Source organism: Denticeps clupeoides, chromosome 18 (assembly GCF_900700375.1).
Source record: "Denticeps clupeoides chromosome 18, fDenClu1.1, whole genome shotgun sequence".
Lineage (NCBI taxonomy): Eukaryota > Metazoa > Chordata > Actinopteri > Clupeiformes > Denticipitidae > Denticeps > Denticeps clupeoides.
In genome coordinates this window covers 14622600-14646667 of record NC_041724.1, presented here as the reverse complement: position 1 = coordinate 14646667, position 24068 = coordinate 14622600, and the positions used below count along the sequence as shown (strand labels likewise).

Genomic DNA, 24068 nt, shown 5'->3' with positions numbered 1-24068 from the left:
GCCCATGATGCTACTCTCTAATAAATAAAATATTTTGCGGAAAAAATTAATCTGGATTCCGCTTGGTTACACCATCACCATGGTAATGGATAAAAATGCTGATCACTATGTTTAGACTTGGTGTCTGTCTCCTACTTCATGAATAATTCAGGGTGAATTGATTAAGCGCCCTGTTTTCAATTTTAGAGTGGTAGTATTATTTCCCTGAAAACACACACACGCACACACACACACACACAACACTGAGAGAGAAGATTGAGGAGGTGTAACTTGTGCAATTTGGCTCACGGCTCAGTCTTTTTCTTAAAACGACTCTGACTAACTGAACAAATAAACCGGGCAGGGTTAATCGTTGCGAGGAGAAGTGTGATTTTTCTTCTTGTACCTGCAGGGCAACACTCCACGCTTTAATTGTAGCTCTTCTCTAGACTCACTTTTAACAGCGTAGCCTGCAGTCCATGCACTGCTGTCTCCATTGCGCTGCCTGATCATATTTTCAATACACTGTGAAAATGTGCATCTGTCCAGCTTTACCTACCTGCAAAATACGCTCTAATGTTAGATTAATGGGTGTAATTATGGCTAACATATAAAAAATGTTATGGCATATTATTTAAGGTTTCTACAGTTAAAAGAAAGCGGTATTCATGCAAACGGAACTTATTCTGTTTAGACGCTTCTTCTCTATATTTCAGTGCACATTGATTTAAGATTACTAGGTGATCTATAGGCTGGCTCGTGGTGAGAATGGATCATACGGTGTACACACTTACGACCGTTTTAGAGCAGATTGAGCAGGACCGGTTTACTTCTCAGGCTGCTGCGGTGCATTAAAAAAATGTGCATGTCCCATTAGCTACAGTGCTATACATAGCCTTCCTCTATCATTAATATTTATAACACAGTCTGCCTTTAAATGGATTTTGAGTGCAAAAAAAAAATGCGCACAGTAAATCCTCACATAAATGTTAGGAATAGCTTCTGAGGGCTTGCAGTGAAGTTAACCATAAAACAGTAGTAAAGCTGTAACTTGAGGAGTGAAGGACGGGTGGGTTGTTGTGCGGTTTGGCTCTGCGGATGCATGTTGCCAGGTTCTGAACATCTGTCATCCTGGCACAGCGATTCACACCAATTTGCTCGTACAGCTGGGCTTTCATATTAAGCGGCGCATCACAATGCAGTGATGCACCATTTGTCATCATCTCAGGCGCGGCAAGAAGTGAAAAATATTTTTATTCTGCCGCAGCGATGTGCCGCTGTGACGGGCGGAGAGCTCCGCGCGGTTTGTCATGATTGACCCCGCCGCACTGACTCCCTCACTCACACAGGCCCAACACAGTAATCTTTCAGGGACTTCGTTAGTGCCGTGGCAATGCCTTCATTTGTTCCAGAGGACATTCTCCCTCATGTCCTGCACGGATGTGTGAGTGGATCGCTGTGTCCAAGCTATCAAAGATTAGATTTCGTCAGATGGGGGGGAGGGGCTAATCAAATATTACATACAGGCCTCAGCAGCAGCCTGACATAAAATGCACCAAGAAGATCCCAGGACAGCAAATTCCAAGAAGCCGACTCCAAAACATAGCAAATGAAACACAAAGCAGATATTTTCATGGCAGTATAAAGTAACATGATTAAAGATGTTGAAACCGTACCGGGAAAATTACTGACGAAATTTTACATACATGACATGGAGTTCATTGTGTTTTTAGGGATTTGGTTCTTTTTTTGAACTGCTCTGCTTTGAGAGTGAGTTGGGCGCAGCTGAATGAAATACCTGCAGGGCCCGTATCAAGCCTGTAAAAATTCAGAGAGATCAGAGACCTGTCTGCTCACTGATCTCATGCACGCCGCTCATGATAATTCTCCATCTTTGTCCCCATGTCTGTGGGCAATCGATTTATGCCTGTGATGTGCACTAGCATCTTTTTTTTGGAGCTGGGCTGTCAGGAGGCAGGCCCACTGGGCTGCCAGACGATTCACAACACCGCAGCGTACGGCACACAGACAAACCACACAAAGGTCACCCTCACAAAGAACACATAGCAGGATGAATGATGGGCCAGTTTGGCCAAAATCTGGGAAAAAAGTAAACATTCAGTTTACATATCTGTCGCTTCATATTCAAAGGAAGTGTTTGGCCAAGCCACCAGATAGATTAAATGTACTTAAATCTCTGTCAAAAAAAGCCTGATAATAACATACTTTCAATGAGTACTTTCAGTATTTGTTAACAAGGGCAACTTCATATACTGTGAACTGCAAATAATATCTACAATGCACACTAACATTTCTCATTACTGCAGGACATGTATAGATCCAAACTTTGTGTCGTGTCTGTGTTCCGTGTAGTTACTGCATAATTAATGAATAATAAAGGGGGTGATGGCCCTGATTCCTGAGGTTTTTACAAGATGAAGTGCTGCTCAGATTGCTTGTTGGGAATTAGCTCAACTCTTTTAATTTCAGCTATCCGTTTTCTCCCAGCTGGCAGGCCAGACAGTGAAAAGTCGCTCCTTTTATCGCAACTTTGCCGTCTTCACCGCTGACAGCAGAACAAATGGAAGACATTTTTCGACTAGCATCATTATTATTTTACCAATGACTGACATAATACATGGCGACCGGTTAGCGTAGAACCTCAGATAGAATCCATGCATCCATGCTGTGCTCACTCAGTTACCTACCCAGATCCGGGTTGTGGCTTCCAAGCACATCCAGGGACACCGGGCACAGGATGGGGACTCGGGCGGGGCGGTATTCCATCTAGTGTACATGATTTTGTGCATTTTGTGAAAAATGTTCAAGAGTTGAAAGGAAGGTGCCTGGATCTGTCAAAGCTGGTGCAGAAATGGCTGCTGATAATAAGAGACGGGAAACACTGTGTGTCTGGGTGTAATTGTATAGATTGATAAATGTGTGTCCTGAGAAATGTTGATTTCTTGAGAGGGTTGTTATTGCCTAGTATATAGTCGAATATTCTGGCTGGCTGACAGTTTTATATAAGTTTGATGGATGTACACAGGAATTTCTTTACATGTGAGGTGGGAATAAATGGCAGTTTCTGTTTCTCTGAAAGTAAGTCTTTGTGTTCTTCGCTCCCTGGTGGGCCCTTTCAAGATGTGGGGTGGGGGTTAAAGTCACAAAGATAGTTATGAAGTATAAAGGTTCTCTTTCTGGATTTACAATGAGCACTTCGAAGGCAATTGCTGCCAAAGTCTCTAAATGTGTCTTCATCTGTCATCTTCAAACATCACGTGACATTAGTTTGACATTGAAAATGATGTCTGTGTTGAGTCCAGTTCTAACCCAAAACCTCAAAGTGTTTAATCTGAGTCATAGTGCCACAGTCCTCTGTACAGACTGAAACCAGAAAATCATTTTAATTTTCTGTTTTTTTTACTGCTGCTTAACTAATAAGGTCTTGCTATAGCCAAGACCTTTGAAATGGTCATAATCCCAGAAAAGGCTGATTTAACACACTTAGATTAGCACCTTGTGATAAATATTTGAGAGTAAGGTCGCACGAATCCACGAGAACTTTGATGATTTTATTTTGACTTGGGGAAATTTGGTTGTGACTATGAAATCGTTTGAAAATCGTGTAGTGTAAGGCTGGTGTTATTTTGGGATGGACTGAAGACAGATTATGTATGTGCTAAAGATAAGACTATGTACTTGAAAAAGTGGTCTTGCGGCAGAAACTGGACTTCAGTACATTTACAATGTAGTTTTGATCTTATTTTGAACGTTCAGCTCTTAATTTCAGATTTGTACACTCACCCTTTGATGATTTCAGAACCTAAGCGACTAAAGCAACTTCCAGTAAATTCCCCTGATACATTACAAACACACCACAGATACCAGGTCACTTCAGTTTACTCCACCAAGTCTCCTCCATCCCCACTCATCCACGTTCAAAGCAACGTTTGGCCAGAGCTCAGCTGGCCCAGTCCTCTGTCCTTGCAAAACCCACCCCCACCTCCCACCATAAAAAATGGCTAATGTCAGTATTCAGTTTGGGCGCGAGGTCTAATGAATTAAGGCCTGGACCCATTTATGAGGGGTGGTGGGAAATAGGCAGAGTCAGCAGTTTGAAGCATATCTCTATTTTCACCAAATTGCCTTGGAAAATTATGGTTCTGTCCTCTCCAGGCACTAACAGAGCCCTAAATCTTGCCACGGGCTTCATCTCAGTCCTGGAGTCATGGTTCATTTTCAAAACTGCTGATAGATAAATAGGTAGATGGATGGATGGGTAGATGGATTGATTCTCTTTTGTGTAGAATCACGTTCTAGTTTTTTCATTTATGCTGTTGGCTATGTTCTGGTATTATTACTTTCCCTTATATTACTGTCACAAGTTTAAATGAACCGATTCGTAATTAGCAAGGCAGAATAGCATTAATGTCCAAATGAAACCCAGCATGTAGGGGCATTTTAGACCGTGCAATATTGCCAGATATTAAAAACGAATAGGCCTGAAAATAAAGGTGAATGCCTACAGCATTGCAAAATATAACGCATCTCATAAACTGACTATATTTATTGGAGTGAGCTTAATGTGATTAAGGGAAGCATTTCTTCGTGCATGAATTTGGGTGCTAAAATGAAGATGGATGGGGGTGCCAGCACTTTTCTGTAGTCCACCCTTTGGTGTAAAAGAACAGTAGAAAGATTATCTCATGAAAATACAGCTTTGTTAAGTTGTCTGAATGTTTTTCTAGGAAGATGTTTGAGAAACAAACTGCCGCAAGGGACCTCGGTAGCTCTGTGCAGTAATCCTCTTTGAAAGGGAAATCCATTCCACTCCTCGTCTCAGTTTTGCATCATGAAATAGTGAATTAAGGGACAATTTGCAAAACATCTCTTTTCTCATTGGGACAAACTAACATTTTTTTTTATTTTTTACTATTGTTAATTCATTTACTCTTGTCTCAGGTTAGTGATAGTTAATGCATTAATAATTTTTCATTTCTTATAGATTTTTTTATGTATCTAGAATACGTCATTTCTAAAAGGACCTGGCAGACGGTTGATACCTGTGCAGATTTTCTGACTTTTTAAAGCCTCCAAACCACTACTGTCCATAGGTAATTTTAGCTGAACGAAATGAAAATAAAAATGTTGGCCAAGGCAACATTGCAGCAGATGAGGTGGTTGGTGGCTTGATTGGAAGGTGATTGGAACTTGCTGCAGGCTGCATTTGTAAAGGTCAAGCATGTCGGCTCCCACCCTAAGGATGTGCGCAGTGGCGCATGGTCAAACTCCAGAGAGCGAGTCGGGAATTTCACATCGGGAAGGGCCTGCGGTCGCAGTGAGGAAAAGCTTTAAATAATACAGAGTAGCGTGCTGTTACTGACACAGAATACAAAAGCAAAGAAGAACCAGGCAGTGCAAAAGAGATAATGGGAATGAGCCAGTTTTGTTGACAAATATGTGATAAAGAAAATTATTTATTGAAGTTTATTATTATTTTTGGAATGCTCCCTTTAGTGTAGCTGCTTAGTAATCTGGGAACATGAGTGTGAGTTTGTGAGAGAGGGAATTGAGAGGGAATGTTTTGTAGAAGAGTGCACCTCCCTCATGGGCATGCGTGTGTATGTGTGTGTGTGTGTGTGTGTGGGCACCACAGTGCATGTGTAATTGGAAGGTCGGTATTAGTAAGACAAGGAAAAAAACATCAGTTTTATTTTCAGCGCGAGTCAGATCAGCAGTGTGAAACGCTGAACCTCCTACAACGTATTGATTTTGGAAACGCTGAGTCCTGACTGTTCTCTGTAGAGATGCAGACTGCAGAGCTGTTATGAACACACAATATCTTATGTATGTGTGTAAAAAAAGTAAAACTAGAGAAAATGGAATATGAATGTGAGAAAATGGAACAGCTATTGAAAAATGTATGCACGACCAGTCAAAAGTTTGAATGCACCTGCTCATTTATGGGTGTTGCATATATATATATATATTTTAACAAAACTGAAAATACAGGACCATAAAATAACTCATGTGAGGTTATGTAGAAAACAAGTTGAACATTTGCATCTCTCCAAAATCAGGGAGCTTCTGCTGCGACGGCAGCATTTCACGTTCTTGTCTTCTCTCCACCGCCTTAAGTTGGACAACAGGGACGTTTCCAACTGTCTTGAGGATTTATGCTGAACACTTTTTTTTTTTATCATTCACTCATGTTAATGAGCATCTCATGAAGAAGTTTTTGATGATGACAATAGTGAACAAAGCGGCCATGGAGGTGAAAAGAGACTCTGAAAAAAAATGATTCATCAAACATACTTCACTTTCTCCTGATAAAGAAAATACAGTTTCTTCATAATGTGCCACAGGGTAGGTGCGTCTAAACGTTTGACTGGTAAAAAAAAATACAAGTAGATTACAAAAACTTTTGATCCAGATATTAACAGGTAAGCAAAATAAATCTGTAGGATCACTTGTACTTAATGTATGAATCAATACAAATTGATGTCTGACTTTTTAAATTGGGTGGCACTAAAATGGCTTTGTCACCTTCGCAAGGTGTCTCACAATAATTAATATTTTTTTCCATCATATTTGCTTCTGCATGTTTTATACGTGAGTTTCTAAATGGCACTAACAGAAGCCACTAACTCATCTTCACATAGCTTGGTAGGTTGTATATACGATATATATTTTTTTAGCTACAATTTTATAGTGCTCCATCTATCACTTATACACAAAACACAATGTCATTCATCTGCCAGGGTGTAAACTCTGTAAAGAAATTTACTGTTCCTAAAACTGTGATACAAAAGCAATTAAGTCCCCTGAAATGGGCAGACATAAAAAAAACCTTATTGCATTCCGCGAAGCAAACCAGAAAGGTAATGAATCTTGATTTTTACGGCCTTATTTTTATTTTCAGGCGAGTGCAGCCTGAGTCAGAAGGGAATAAGAGCAGGGAGCTCTAATAAACGAGTCCATCCATTTAGCACGAGAAATCCAAACGCAGACCTCACCTGTCCAAGGAAATGCAGCCTTGAGCTTCACGGGCCGCAGCGAGACAGGGGCTGTAAAACATTACCAGAGGTGGTGATAACCACACCGCTGCCGTCAGGTTATTTGCCCGTGGTTAGCGGTCTCCGGTGAGCTTATCAGCAACATGTTAAACATTCGATTAAAAGACCAGGCCAAACATATTTCCCTCTCTGGCCCAATTTATCCTGCTCTGTTTGCGGGGCTGATATGCAACTTTAATTACGGCAAAGAGGAAGCAGAGTCACGTGAAGCGGTTTCCATGAGAACATCTGCCTGGTGTCGGAGGGTGTGAAATATTCGTTTTGATCAGGTCAGATGGTGCTTCGAATTGCACCGCTTCTCATGGCATCACTTCAGAGCCGCCGCAGGTCTGCGCTGTCTGGCACTGGCCCCGCTGCTCCTGGACATCAGTTTAATCTCCGCACACTTGACAGCTAACCTGAAGGACGTCATAACACATTCTGTTTGTGGGTCATCTTGCTGACCTCCTTGAGACAGAAGGCAGCGGTTGACACAGGGATATGATAAAAGGGCAAAATAATGTATTTCCGGTTTAAAACCAGATACACAATGAATAAAAACCCACCTCTTGCGTCACATGTAATTCTCCTTCTCACCCAGCTGCACTTTATGGACTGTCTTCGGAAAATCTGTGAGAGGTCGTAGGGCCATTGATCGCCCAGTCAGGCCATGAATGGAATTTACTCAGTAATTACCACTTTACTGCCGGCACATAAAATTAAGTGATTTTTCCTGAGGAGGTTAATTTCAAGGAATATTAATGGTATTGCAAACCACAACATGTCAGTGCAGGGAAAGGCTATTTTAGAGGCATCAGTATTTATAGTGGTGACTTGTAGAGCTGGGCGATATGGACATGAAATTAAATCCCTATATAATGTAAATTTTATAGGATGTACAATGTATATGATTGCGCAACCCGTTACAATCGCAGTTATCTATGTTTTCTAGATTAATTTGTCTCCTCATCTGTGGCTGTTAAAAAAATGGTTTTATAGTAGCGATTCCTAACTACCATTAGTAATGCTGCCTTATTATACCCGAACACTGATATTATCTTTCTAATAAAACCCTGGGATGCTAGATTTACTTGTGTTGGTGTTGGGTTAAGAAAGAAGGTTTTAATGAATTTATGAAAATTTGAAATATTTGCAATAAACAATTGTATACTGTATATGAGTGACTGTTAAAATAAAAAAAAGTGGTCACGTGCGTTTTCACTTCATGCTCCAGCATGTTATCTGATTTCCAAAGTAAAAGAGTGGTACACCATTGATTTTGGACCCCTGTCTTGTTCGGGTGAGATGAGGTGCTGTTTCAGTTATTTTATTATGTTTCTCTCAGAACACGCCCCTGAATAATTAAAAATGAGAAAAACCTTATATCCCGTCAAATTTGCAAAATGGATTGGACATGCCCATGAAGTTCCTGCACTGTGCTGTGCATCAGATCTTCTGAATGTAACTTTCACTATCCTAACATTAGCATGTATTTAGGAAATATAAAAGCTCTCCCTTCCCCCTTTCCAAGACCCCTGGTGCAGCTCAGATAGCGGTTCAGACCTGCTTATAATTCAAAAGTGGATTTTCTCCATGAAGGACACCAAAATAACACATGTGAATTATTTGTCTTGAGTCTGGAGGATTATTTAGATGTCACACAACAACTTGTAATCTACCAGTCTACAGGGAGAGGAGCTCAGAGTGAGCAGCTCAACGGTATCCAAAAAAAAACGTCCACATCTGGGGGGAAAAAATCGGAAATATTCGGTAAACAGAAGCTTCCCAGACTGGCCCTTTGGAGAAAAACTAGTTATTAATCCCCTTTTCCATGGAGTTTAGTCCGTAATGGTTTTCATTTTAGACTTGACAAATGTGAAGGAAGAAGATATGCTGCTTACTAAGCTTTATTGTCTCTCGATTATATTGTTTTTATTATTGGAGCATTAACCCAGAAAAATGATAAAAAAGGACAGAATTACGGCTTTACTATGTTGATTTGTCTCTTCGCAAGCCTCACTTCGACTGAACACACAGCATTGGCCTGAATATATATATTATTTCCCCCTCAAAATATGTGTTGTCTTACATTCTTATAAACTGTGATGTGCCAAACCATCTCTGCCCCAACATCGCCCTTTAAGCAACGGATGTAATAACATAGTCCTTGCTAATATTTGATGACCCCTTATGGATCTGCACCATAGACAGCTCCTCTGTGTTATTCATGTTAATTGCGGAAGGAGATTTGCGGAATGGGTGCGTGGGACAGAATCCAGTGGTGTTCAGGAGTTTAGTGTCGGAATGCATACCCTCACCCAGTGTTGACCCCCCGCTACAAGAAATACAGCATTAGAAAGAATGGCCTGCCACAGTGCCTGGAGGCACATGGGAAGTAATAACCGAGCTTGGAAGCGATGTGCTTACAAGAAACTCCAAATTATTGGGGCCAGCCTATCAGCTTTCATTTAATAGAGGTAATAAAGGCCTTTAATGGGAAAGACATCCTCCTCAGGCTTTAACACTTCATCTTCTAACACTGAAGTGGCAGTATTGTGTTAAACTGACTTACCTGTACTGTTTTTTTGGTGGCTTTGACCTTTTCTTTTTGCTTGTCCACAGGTTGACCTTGAACAGCTATTCTAAGATGAGCTCCCACAGCAGCTCAGACGAGTTTTTCCAGGCGACAAATCACGCAGAGCAAACCTTCCGTAAAATGGAGACCTACCTTCAGCATAAGCAGCTATGCGACGTGCTTTTGATTGCTGGAGACCATAAGATCCCTGCTCACAGGTTAGTTGGGTTCCAAAAATAATTTATTCTCATGACATAATGGTTCAATACAGCTGTACAGCTTCGATTATTATCTCTTACCAAATCAGTGGAAGGAAGGTCAATTATTTGCCAAAGACCACTTCAGTCAGTTGTGACACACAATTATGCCAAACTCTACCAGTCAAAAGTTTGTCCACACCTTTTCATTTATGGCTCTTTTTCTTACCTTACATGATCTTACATGATACACCAACCATGAAATAAGTTGAACATTTGAAGGGAGCCTCTGTTCACACTCTGTTCACACAAGAGTGTTCACACTCTTGTCTTCTCTCCATCACCTTAAGTTAGACAACAGGGATGGTTTTCAAATGTCCTGAGATTTTGTGCTGAATACTTTCTTTTCATTCACTCATGTTAATGAGCATCTCATGAAATGGCTTTTGATGACGACAATAGTGAACAAAGCCATGAATGTAAAAAAAAAAAGCATCCATATAGGAAAAAAACAAATTCATCAAGAATACTTCAGTTTCTACTGATACAAAAAACTGAATATGTTTCTTGCATTGAATTCTTCACAATGGCTCCATCTTAGTCTTCAAAACAGCCACAGAATTAGTGTATACAAACTTTTTACTGGTACTGTATGTCTGGATTTATCATATTGGCAGTGGTGATGGCCTAGTAGCTTAGATACTCGCCTGTGACTCGCCTATGACTACCATTGTGTCCCTTAGTAAGACACTTAATCCTGTGTGTCTCCAGGGGGACTGTCCCTGTGACTACTCATTGTAAGGCGCTTTGGAGAAGGACGTGAATGAATGAATGAGGGCCCACGTTATTTACTTGTGAACATCATTGTTTTAGCCTGAATCCGCAGTAGATTGAACAGACTATGATCTCTGGGGAAACAGATCCATTGCGGCCTTGCGTTGTTCTTGGGACAGTAATTCTCATTAACGATTAAGGAAAAAAATATGCCTATATTTCTGTATACCTTACTGAACACTGCATATGTATGCTTTTATACATCTTTTATGAAAATATTATTTCTTACAGTTTAGGGGAAGACATGATTTCTTCTTTTTCTCATTTTTTTTTCTTTAGACTTGTCCTAAGTGCAGTTTCAGACTATTTTGCGGCAATGTTCACCAACGACGTTAAGGAGGCCAAACAGGAAGAGATCAAAATGGAAGGTGTTGATCCAGAGGCGCTACAATCTCTGGTTCATTTTGCATACACTGGTGAGAGCCTCTTTTCCCACTTTTCCCTCATTGTTGGAAAAAACACTCAAATGTGGCCATTTGGAGAAATTTTGGTGCTTTCCCTATAACCTTTTAATAAAGATTAAGTCAAATTTGCTGTGCTTAAATGTAGAATTTTGCAGTGTTTATTATTTTTTTTGCATTCTCATTAGTTCTGTTGCTCAAAACAGGGGTCCTGGAGCTGAAGGAAGAGACCATTGAGAGTTTGCTGGCAGCTGCTTGCCTCCTCCAGCTCTCACAAGTCGTCGAGGTGTGCTGCAATTTTCTGATGAAGCAGCTCCACCCCTCCAACTGCCTCGGAATTCGATCGTTCGCAGATGCCCAGGGCTGCGTGGATCTGCTGAATGTAGCTCATATCTACACCATGGTAGGACCCTGTCTTACAACTGCTCAGCATTGATATACTACCTTCAATTTGACCTTCAATTACATCGAGTTGCTTCGATATGGATGTCTGATTATCATTGTTACTTACAGATCATCTGGTGTTTTCTGCCAATATATTGATTTAATGAACAAAATCATTGCCTTTAATTATTATTCATTCACTATTTCATTATTTTTCCTGGATAGTAAATCCACAAAACTGGTTCCCCTGGTTTTAGTGTGAGAACTGTTCAAAAGAACATGTAGAGAAATACAGCCGACATATTTAGTATTCTTTAGGGGGGATCAGGAGCCACACCACACACTTGCAGGATGACACCCCTTAGTCGAGCGCGGAAGCATCTCAGGGAGGCGACTGTTATCTCCTAAAGGACATCTGCGCTGGCTGTTTTCACAGTGCTTTCCAGAACGGAAAGGTTAATCTAATCAGAGAGAGAGCACACGCTGGGTGACTTCCTGTTCAATCACTTTGCTAATGTTGGGATGGCAGGCCTTCCTGGTCCACTACCCACTGGGTTCAGACGGGAAAAAAAAAACTCTGGTGATAAGCTTGTTTTCCGACTCCTTTTTCGCTGGCTGAGCCTGACATCCTGTTCGGCCGTGAGCCCATCACTGTGCCCCAGCAGTGCAGAACTCCCGATAATGCTGTGGCTCTCAGTTCTCACATGACTGACAAGCAGGATTCTCATAGGAATATCAAAGAGAATTTTGGTGTTTGGGGGTATTCGAGCAGGAGTAAAGGCATACAGATAAATGTTGCATTTATTCTTTCACTGCACAAACATGCTGCATTATTAAAATCTCCCATAGCCCCGATAAGTGAACATAGCAGATTTCAGTTTGTGCCCACCTGCAAATAATAATAAAGAAGAACCTGTATACTTGAAAATGAAATACACTTATCAGTAGGAGCCACTATGGTTGCAGTGGCCATTTTAAGTTAACTAAATAAAATGCAGACCTTTTTTAGACCGGTACATCAGTTCTTAATCTACAATGAAGCTTTTTTTTGTGGGGCAGTGGTGGCCTAGCGGTTAAGGAAGCGGCCCCCGTAATCAGAAAGTTGCTGGTTCGAATCCCGATCCGCCAAGGTGCCACTGAGGTGCCACTGAGCAAAGCACTGCTCACTCAGGGTGATGGGTTAAATGCTGAGGACAAATTTCACTGTGTGCACCGTGTGTTGTGTTGCTGTGTATCACATGTGACAATCACTTCACTTCACTTTAGCTAAAACACATTCATGGAATGGAATAGACCCTGTCAACACTAGTCTCTGTCATACTTGGTATAATGAAATGGGGCATTTCAACATATTCAGTGCTGATGCAGCTTAATGGCAGGGTGCATGTGACGATAATTGCAAGCAAACAAACTGCAGCAAACCGAGGATTACTGGAAGTAAGATGGGAATCCATATTAATCAGAAGGACTTAGTTCATCCTGCCTTAGTCATTAAAGAAGATAAACAATAGCGTTAGCCTGGACCGATGCCCTGTGGCTTGAGGCACAATTTCCCCCAGCCTGTCCTCATGATAAATTCCTTAGCATCCTCATCCATAAAAGTTTCATTAAAGATGGAATTATTAACACTTGTTCAGCCTTAATTCATTTTACTGCATGTATTTTTTAAAATGTCATGAATGAATTTGATTGCTTAAAACAAAATGCCCCATATTACTGGTAACTTTTCCATTCATGGACATGGAATGTCTGAGCACAGAACCACCTAAACATTACCCTAAGTTAACCTTAGTTAACGTAGTTGTTGCATCTCTACGTATGTAGATTATGAAATGCACTACATAATTTAAAAATGTTTTAAAAAAAGAAGCAGAATTGTACATTATCTATTAAACTACACTGTCCAATAAGAATTTATGCTTTGAGATGTCAGGGTGTGAATATTTTGTTTTTGAATGTCTCTGAGATGCTGCTAATGACTGTGCATTTTTAATAAATAAGCAAGGCCTGCCCTGACTACATCAATTATTTGGCACACCTGGCCATAGTGACAAGAGTGCCAAGATGCTCGCTCCTCGGAAGGGCATTCCCTCTTGGCACTGACTGCACGCAGCATTTGGATTCATCCTGGCGTATTTTCCCTGCAACGAAGGAAACAAAGGTCCCGCACAGCTGTCCTTGAATAGGTGATCAAGGAAGTCACGGCAGAGGGGGGACTGAATGCTAATGTGATATGACACAGTTGTGACAATGCACTTCGCAATCCTCCGCAGCGTTTTCATAAGCAATTTAACAGCCTCACCTACTTCTCTCCACACAACCTTGAGGTTCAGCTTCTGTTATATAATTAAATGTATCTAGCTTCAGCACATCAGAACTTTATACTCTTCTTATGTTGTCCTGTATGTCTTTGGGAAGTAAAAATGTCAACCCGATTTCCTCAGGAAAACTTCCTCGAAGTCATCCAGAACCAGGAGTTCCTGCTGCTTCCTACTATGGAAATAGTGAAACTCCTGGCCAGTGATGACATCAACGTTCCTGATGAGGAGACCATTTTCCAGGCACTGATGATGTGGGTGCGCCATGACGTCCAGCACAGGCAGCAGGACCTGGGCGTGCTGCTGTCCTACATACGGCTGCCTCTGCTGCCGCCACAGGTTTGCAGTTGCTAACAGATCCTGTCGCTGTGCTGCACGATCATTAGCATCCGTTTCACGAGCTAGATTTAAGGTGATCTCCACTGTTGTTGTGTTGTGTTTAGCTCCTTGCTGACTTGGAAAATAACAAGATGTTTTCTGAAGATTTGGAATGCCAAAAGCTGCTCATGGAAGCTATGAAATACCATCTGTTGCCAGAGAGGCGGCCGATGTTACAAAGCCCAAGGACCAAGCCCAGGAAGTCCACAGTTGGAGCCCTTTATGCAGTAGGAGGAATGGATGCAACTAAAGGTGAGCGCTATCCTATCATTTATACACTATAAATAAGATATGTGGTTAGATGCCACTTTTGCAGATTTAATATAATGTATGGCAATTTCAACACTTGAATATGAATTCTTTAAATCAGATTAGAATCAGAATCAGACTCAGATTATCTTTATTGCCATTGTAACAAGTACATTAGGTGCAGTCCCCGAGCTGGAGAGGTATCTTAAATACTGTGGCTAAAAAAGAAAGTAAGATAGGAAGAAAGCAAGATTTGCTATATTACTCTGAAGCGTCTCTCCATCGGTCTCCACTTTCAGGTTCTACTACAATCGAAAAGTATGACCTTCGCACAAACACATGGATCCAGGTCGGCATTATGAATGGGAGGCGTCTGCAGTTTGGAGTTGCGGTGATTGATAACAAGCTCTATGTTGTCGGGGGGCGGGATGGCCTCAAGACTTCCAATACGGTCGAGAGCTACAACCCAATCAGTAAAGTCTGGTCTGCAATGCCCCCGATGTCAACCCACAGACATGGTTTGGGTATGTTGCCGTTCTTCTCGATAGACTGATAGATTGGGTGGCACGTCGATAAAGAAGATTTGTCACAGAAGAATGCACTTGTTCAATAAGTAAGACTTGCTGAAAAGCGTTTCAAAGGATTGTGAATTGACAAAGAACAGTTAAAATGTACAGGGAAAGACAAAAGATTACAAAAAACTAATAAGCACATGTTGCTTGTACAGAATACAGAATTTATGGAGATTAAAAAACAACAGTTTTTGGAGCCACTATATAATACACAGTGAGCACAGCACACATTGCACATCACATTTTGTGAGCAGTGGGCAGCCTTGAAAGCCGCCCAGGGAGCAGTGTGTGGGAGCAGTACCTTGCTCAGGGGGACCTAAGTTCAGGATTTGAACCCGCAACCCTCTGCTTCCTGATCCACTACATTTACATTACACCACTACCCTCAACAGCAGTAATCAACAGTGATTACTTAACAGTAATGCATTACTGTTACAGCATTTCAGCATTAAGGGTGAATTTTTAAAGGGTGTGATTCATGCAACATTTAGAACTAGAAATATCTAGACAGTGTAAATTATGTAGTCAGATTATTATTTAGCCCATATCACAGTCTTTCAATTTAGAAGACATTTTGAATTGGCTTTGATAACCTAGTTAACATGATCAGGTAATTTCAGACATACTCAGTACTCTACACACAAGTCCTGCAGTGTACGCTCGCCATAGCAGAGCAGATTCTGGAGCTGGTGGAAAAAGGAGCTGCAACCCCACATCCAGGCTGAGTTTTGGAACAGAAGATTGGGGGAAGCAGGAGTTCTGCTCCAAATTAGAGGAAAAGTCTCATGGTAAAAGAGAGGCAGCTGACAGAGATGATCCATCAGTTGGACTCAGAAGCAAGGGAGGAGTAGGAAGCAGAGCAGGAAGCTGCAGATAGAAAATAAAAATATTAACAATGAGGTGAGGAGGCATTTCTGGTAGAGTTCAAATTAAGACAGGATCAGAGAATATACAATGAAAAAGAGAAGAAAACAGAAACCGATACATAGAGATAGGACGCAACTTATAGAATCTGAAAATAAAGAGCTCAAAATAATCCTTCTGATAACACAAAAGAATAATTTTCTTTTTTATTAATTAAAACTGTGAAACTAATAGCCTTTCTAAAACTGAATCATAAGGGTCACACATTAAGAAACCCATCACATTAACTAGCGTTATTATGTGTATGACCTAACCATCCTCACAATCTACCATAGCTCAAAACTGTTGGACAATAATGTCATATGTTATTTTCATGTGTTTTCATGGAAAGGTGGGCAAAATAAATCCATATATATACATTTCATTTCAGAACCACGTACTGAATTTTCCCCGCAGGTTTAGCATGAGAGAGAAGAAGAGACACGGTTGCATCAGCTGCTCAATATGTCCTGATTATTTATTTATTGCAGGGTATATGTCTGCAGCACAATGCTTCAGTGTCTTTACCAAACACCCCACTGCAGACGCACGTTCATATTTAATATGAGTCTACATCACAAACTCCAGCAAGCAGAAGCTACATAATACTGAACAATATTTATTAGTTTATTTTTTACATTTTGTGTGATTCTTTGCTGAACCTGCCACTGCTCCACTGGTCCAATATCCTTTCATGCAGATGAGGCATAAAAACAAGGCACCATTGCCTCTTCATGTTCTTGTACATGTTATGTTTCCATGTACTTAGTACTTAAGTTTTAAGAAATACAGTCTAGTCAAATTAAGTGCTGCTAATAGCTTTGCTTGTTACCCAGTGTAAAGTTGAGTATAGCATTACGTCCAATTTGTGTAATTATATCAACTTTTCAACGTCAAATATTTGAAAATGAATAAGATATAATGAGATGGCAAAATAGTGGAGTTTTAAAAGAAGTGGCCAATGACTAATGAACCTTAGCCTGAGGCGTTACCCCAAAGTCTACAAGCAGTGCAATGATTTAATGAGTTCTTGAAACTCCAAATTGCTGAGGGCTAACTCCTTGATTCATTTGAAATATTGGTATTAGACACAAGGACAACTGCCACATTAAAATATGCTCACTGTAGGGGGTTGTGCTTGATGTAGGATTAAACCTATTGATTTTAAATGTACTGAAAGCTGACTGACCTGATTTAAACGAACAAGATCTATCATTTGAAAGATCCAAAATTGGATTTTTGCTTACATGTTTTCTCAGGTTGCACCAGGCATCCAGTTTAATGCTAATCAAACATCCATGTGGTGCTGTTGTGTCTGAGTAGGAGTTGCAGTGCTGGAAGGGCCCATGTATGCGGTCGGAGGCCATGATGGATGGAGCTATCTCAACACAGTGGAACGGTGGGACCCTCAGGCCCGACAGTGGAATTATGTGGCCAGTATGTCAACTCCGCGAAGCACGATGGGAGTCACAGCCCTCAATGGAAAGTAGGTTATTAGCCAAATACCAACTCCTACATCAACCCAAGATGCATAATGACATCATGAAACAACTAATTTTTATTTAACAATTGTCACTGTCAGGAGAGCACACACAAGAATGTAATATACACTGCACAAAAAAATAAAGGGAATAATTAAACAACACAATATAATGCCAAGTCAATTTCTGTGAAATCAAACTGTCCACATAGTAAATGCAATAGACAACAGGTGGAAATTACAGACAATTAGCAAGACCTCCCCAATAAAGGCGTGGTTCTTTAGGTGGTGACCACAGACCACTTCTCAGTTCCTATGCTTTCTGGCTGATGTTTTGGTCACTTTTGAATGCTGGTGATGCTTTCACTCTAGTGGTAGCAGGAGACGGAGTCTACAACCCACACAAGTAGCTCAGGTAGTGCAGCTCATCCAGGATGGCACGTCAATGCGAGCTGAGGCAAGAAGGTTTGCTGTGTCGGTCAGCGTAGCGTCCAGAGCATAGAGGTGCTACCAGGAGACAGGCAAGTACATCAGGATATGTGAAGGAGGCCGTAAGAGGGCAACAACCCAGCAGCAGGACTGTTACCTCCGCCTTTGTGTAAAATGCAAAATGACCTCCAGCAGGCCACAAATGTGCATGCGTCTGCTCAAACAGTTAGAAACAGACTCCATGAGGGTGGGTATGCTGGTGTAGTTGGGCCTGGTTTCCTCCTAGTGAAAGACTATGCTAGAACTCTTGTGGCTGCAGTGTGTCAGCAGTTCCTGCAAGACAAAGGCATTGATGGTATGGACTTATCCGCCCGTTACCCAGACCTGAATCCAATTGAGCCCATCGGGGACATCATGTCTCGCTCCGTGCACCAACAGCATATTGCACCACAGACTGTCCAGGAGTTGGCAGATGCTTTAGTCCAGGTCTGCGAGGAGATCCCTCAAGAGACCATCCACCACCTCACCAGGAGCACCCAGGTGCCACACACACTACTGAGAATCATTTTTGACTTGTATTAAGGACTTTACATCAAAGTTGGATCAGCCTGTAGTGTGTTTTTGTGGTTTAATTTTGGGTGTGACTCAAAATTCAGACCTCCATGGATTGATCATTTTGATTTCCATTGATTGAATTTTGGGTGATTTTTGTTGTCAGGACTATGTAAAGAACAAAGTATTTCCTTCATTTAGATCTAGGATGTCTTATTTTTGTGTTGCCGTTATTGTTTTTGAGCAGTGTATATTTGTCATAATGGAAATAATTTGTTGCATGCTTGAGGATACCTTCACAAAAAAGCATCAACCCTCAATCATTTGCCCAGGTTGTTTGCTGTAGGTGGCCGAGATGGAAGCTCGTGCCTTCGCTCCATGGAATGTTTTGATCCCCACACTAACAAGTGGAGCATGTGCGCACCAATGTCAAAAAGAAGAGGAGGAGTGGGGGTGGCCACGTATAACAGCTTCCTGTATGCAGTGGGCGGCCATGACGCTCCAGCCTCAAACCACTGCTCTCGTCTGTCTGACTGTGTGGAGAGGTAAAAACAGCTAGCTGTCTGTCTCTTTACTGTCTGTGTAAACTGACCCCTAACCTTCTGATTACCTCTTTGTTTAAATAAATGTCTACAGGCAGCATTATAGCGTAATTACATGGGGTTAGGCACCCCCTGCTGACAGGATGAGAGTATTTCCCTGCTCCTTTCGTGTTGTCTGTATTTTTTGTTCCAACAGATTTTATCAATACTTGTTGCTATACTCTACATGTTGAATTGCAGATATGATCCAAAAACGGATATGTGGACAACAGTGGCATCTCTTAGTGTTCCACGTGATGCAGTGGGGATTTGCCTTCTGGGTGACAGGCTCTATGCTGTGGGAGGCTATGATGGACAGTCCTACTTAAATACAGTGGAATCGTATGATGCACAGAACAATGAATGGACTGAGGTAACTTGCATAATTAATACGATTTTCTTTATTATAAAATATATTACATAATATATATTACAATTTTGCATTGTTTGCAACAGAAAACTCTAAGGGCACTATTTTCAAACTGGCACTAAGCACCAAGTTTCTTTGAAAGTGAAAGGTCAAAGGTGGCTTGAGAATATGCATAAATAAGAACCACTTGTTAGTTACCTGCTACCTTGTAGTTACCTGCAAAGCTACCCTTTTCGCTACCTATTTTTATCTCCCAAAACACACAGGATGCTACTTCATTCTGTATTATTTAAATCTGCACATGTGCAAACATAATTTTGGATTATGTTTCTCTTTAAATCCTGAGGACACCTTTAACATTACACTAGCGGACTAGACCTATCCTTAGTTTGAATAAAGTGTCTTTGACCTTTTGTGTTTTCAGGAATTAAAGAAGAATTGTAGAAGGGTATTCCAAGTAATTTATTACATTTATCAACAATCTTTTTTTTACAGGAGGTCCATCTCAAAATTGGAAGGGCTGGTGCCTGTGTTGTGGTGGTAAAGCTTCCTTGAAGACCCAAGCAGTATGGAAACCAAGAGAGTGATGAACAAAGCAGCAAGACATCATGATCTCTTTCCATCACAGTCACTCATCTATTGTCAGTATTTTGTCATCCAGGGTTGAACAGGTTTTAACTACTGTGACCTGTTTAACTTCTATTATTCTGAGACAACAAAAATGTACAATACAAGCAGACAGTTGCAAAGTTAATTATAAGGCATTACAATACACAAATACGAAAAACATTTAAAATGCCTAAATTCATAAATGCATTTAACAAAGTTAAAATACAATATTCATATACGAATGGTGCAGTTGTTAAAATGTTGAAACATCCAAAATCATTTTAATATTTAGTATGTTTTATTATTAAGTCTAAGAACTTTTAGAAGACATTTTAGACCTTTTAAAAGACATATTTTCTATGTTTTTATTCTGTAGCAGCCTTTGTGCATTTTTTGAACTAACATTATTTGTATATTGCAATATTTCCCAGGCCACCCCTATGATTCACTAGACAACATCCAGAAAGTCCAAGAATGTGTTCTGTTTATGGTCTATTTTTCTTATAGTACATCTTCTGTACTCCAGCTATACACTGTCTGACTGTCTACAATGCTTTATATACAATGAATTTCCATTTAGAATTTTTTAAGAACCACTGTGAATATTAATCAAAATATTGTGAGCTTGCAACTAAAATACACAGCTGGGTTATCCAAAGCATTTTTGGATAGTCCTGCACACACTCACTGACACACACACACACACACACACACACACACACACACACACACACACACACACACACACACACACAGTTCTTTTTAGCACCCAGCTACTGCACTGACCTTTTTTAATAGGAAAGACGTTTTCTTTGAGGTTTCTGAAAAACACCAAAGTCATTAGCATGTGTTAGAGGTTTTGTCTTGATGTCTAAAACTATTTACAAAAAAGTGAATAAGCAAATAAAGAAATATATCATATTGATATTTCACTTTACCAGTTTGCCAATAATTGCAACCATGTACATAATGCCATTCCTGAGCCATTGTTCTCTATGCTATAATAGTTTTTCTTTTGTGGCATGCATATTTGGATACCTTTTAAACGCTTGGACATATGGCGCTCTATTTTCATATGAGCGCCGAGGGAGTTGGCAATTTGTCAGTATGTAAAATAAAATAAAAAAAAAAATTATTAGCAAACTGTATTCATTTTCTGAACTTCCTAATCCAGCATGAATGCACAGTTCACTAGCATCACCTTTATATGGACAGCAAGTCGCTGTATCATCAAATACACTACTTGTCAATGATGTCATGCATCTGTATTTCATTTTGGTGCTGACGATTACTGTACAATTTCTAAATATTTAGATTAATAACATATTTTGGCCATGTTTTAGGAAAAGAGAGTTAGTCATTCAATGTTCTAAAATAAGTGTCAGATCATTTGTACCCAAAGCATTCAAACTGAAATGAAAAAGATGTCAAAAATCATAAAATCCAAAGAAAATTGTGTCAGTTCTTTACAGTTAAGAGTTTTTATAAGTATGGTTTCAACAATTGTTTTAATCTTTTTAGATCCTGATTGTCATTATGCCTGGGAAGTATTGACATCAATACATCTTTGTTCAGAAGACAAAAAATACAAAAATGGTTGTAATATGGTTGTAATAAAGGAGATGCTTTACAAAATACTTTTTTTTCATAATTTTGTATAGCATGTGGATAGAAATAAAAGTTCATTCTCTTTTTTCATGTGTTTTCTTCAACTATCCACACTCACTCATGATCATTAAAAAGTGCATCTGACCCACACAGTCATACTTACAGCCAACACAGGGTGGAAAATTCAGTAATCACTGTGACACTGTCACATGATACTCTATTTTATCAACGCTGACCTTGAATCCTCATTCATTCGTTGAGTTATGATAGCTTGAGTTTTTCAGCCCTATTTCAAATAAGCCTGATCTAGGGCTATGCAATATTGCACAAAATATTAGATTGCGATCTCAATTGAACAAAAACAGACAGTAAATATTGAGGTATATAATTTGCTTCGTATATTTAAATATAACTGATTTGGAAAGGGTAACATGCAAGGGTGTAACTTAGTGCTAAATATTCGGGGGGTGTTTCTAAATTCATAAATGTATTTGTTTTAAATTCCAGAAGACCACTGGCATTTTTGCTTGTGTGCGTACATACACATAACATTCCTCTATTCCATCCCCAAAAGACATTGTTTGCCCTGCCTTTCTCTCCCGCCACCTCTATATACCTTCACAATAAAGATGACTGCAGCAATGTACAGAGACATCCTGCTCTTGAACTCAGACTGGGTTGACAATTCATCTTTCAGCAGGACAACGAGCCTAGGTGCACAGACAAGACATCAAAGGAGTGGCTTCAGGACAACTCTGTCAATGTCCTTGAGTGGCCCAACGAGATGGAGAGATCTTAAAATGTCAGTGCACCAACACTTCCCATCCAACCCAATGGAGCTTGAGAGGTTCTGCAAAGAGGAATGGGTCAAACTGGCCAAGGATAAGTGTGCAAAGCTTGTAGCATCATTTTCAAATAGATTTGAGGCTGTAATTGCTGCCAAAGGTGCATCAACAAAGTAATGAGCAAAGGCTGTAGATTGTTATGTACATGAGATTATGTACATGTTTTTAATTTTGGCCTAAGGCTGTAACATAGCAAAATGTGTAAAAAGTTATGCACTGTGAATACTTTCCGGATGCACTGTATCTTTCCTTGGGACAACATAGAAGACATGACACTGATAGAATGTAAAGTAGTCAGTGTTCAGCTTGTAATAGTGGATATTTTAGTAAACAATGTGATTTTGTAAAAATGCTCAAATAACTGTCTGAGGATCTGAACATAAGAACAGTTGCTCTACATAAAGATGGGCTGGGCTATAAGATTATTGCCAGCACCCTGAAAGTGAGCTGCAGCACGGTGGCCAAGACCATACGACGGATGAACAGGACAGGTTCCACTCAGAACAGACTCGCTACGGTCAACCAAAGAAGTTGAGATCACCTGCTCAGCATCATAGCCAGACGTATAAGCGCTGCCAGTATTGCGACAGAGGTTGAAGTGGCGTCAGACTGTCAGAACTCAGGCCCCAGTCCGCATCAAATTGGTCTGCATGGTTGTTGTCCCACAAGGAAGCGTCTTCTGCACAAAAAACCTGCAAACAGTTTGCTGAAGACAGGCGTACTAAGGATATGGATTACTGGATCCATGTCCTGTGGTCTGATGAGACCAATAATTACCACCATTCATGTTCAGCACTCATGCAGCCCCATACCACCATGCTTGACTGTAGGAAAGACTCACTTTGTTCTCCTCACTTGGTTGTTGGTCCACACACGCACGACACCATGTGACACAAATAAGACACTTGAAACTTTGCAGACTTGTTTTGAGTTGGCTAATGTGATCCAAACTACATTTTATAAATCTAGTTGAGGGCTCCATGGGACAAGATGCTTGATTCATTTTTTAAAAGAACATATTTTTTATGTAGAGATCTGCAGAGCGCTTACACCATTGTAATCTTTTTCTGTTTTAGCACATCACACCCTAAATTAAATTAAATCTGTTTCTTTAGGCACAAATTCCTTAATTTCCATCTGTAATGTAGAAATAGCAGGAGACCATGACTTGCATGGACATTCTCTGTGTGGTTTAAAACCATCTCAAGCATCCAGCTCCTTCGCTAAAATCTTCATAGAGGAAAAAATTCACTTGGTGAATTAGTTGGTCTGTGGTGAAATATGACTTCAGAAAAATGTCATGTTGTGTTGTGTGGGATGATGACTGTCTCGCCAGTGACATTCCTCGAATTCTGAAAAAATAGTTCTGTGTACTCTACATCTTTACTCTCCATTGTAATCTGTTGTATTAGAATTTTGGGAATCTTTTTTTACAAAGTAAAACAACACGCACTACTAACAGTCATCTAACTAAATTCTCGGTTTAAGTAAAACTGCTAAACTGGTCTCAGATCAGTGGCCGGCATCACTTCTCAGTAAACGGGAAGTGAAGGTCAGACTGAGCGTTTGCAGCTGCCGCCATCTGTTGGTCCTTAAGATCTACTGCAGCACTTTCACAGCAACCCCAATCACTGAAACAGCAGAGCAATAAGATAACAGAAAATCTGACCTCTATTATATTTATTGACTGAGTGAAAAGGGCTTCAGCATATTTGTGCATACAGTACATTGTGAAGAAAGAATAGTACA

The 24068-nt window shown here is 40.3% G+C and overlaps 1 protein-coding gene across 6 annotated transcripts in view; it reads left to right on the top strand.

The window, feature by feature from the left end:
• klhl4 (kelch-like family member 4) overlaps window positions 1-21405 on the top strand; it is a 35582-nt gene extending 14177 nt beyond the window's left edge. For all 6 annotated transcript variants that reach the window (XM_028960807.1, XM_028960806.1, XM_028960810.1 and 3 more), the window contains 10 exons: window positions 9657-9827; window positions 10920-11056; window positions 11248-11444; window positions 13870-14082; window positions 14187-14373; window positions 14670-14894; window positions 17169-17331; window positions 18639-18851; window positions 19089-19260; window positions 19753-21405. In XM_028960807.1, the coding sequence (XP_028816640.1) occupies window positions 9657-9827; window positions 10920-11056; window positions 11248-11444; window positions 13870-14082; window positions 14187-14373; window positions 14670-14894; window positions 17169-17331; window positions 18639-18851; window positions 19089-19260; window positions 19753-19812 (1738 nt within the window). In that variant the 3' untranslated portion in view covers window positions 19813-21405. The remainder of the gene's footprint in view (window positions 1-9656; window positions 9828-10919; window positions 11057-11247; window positions 11445-13869; window positions 14083-14186; window positions 14374-14669; window positions 14895-17168; window positions 17332-18638; window positions 18852-19088; window positions 19261-19752) is intronic.
• Window positions 21406-24068: the final 2663 nt, after the last annotated feature.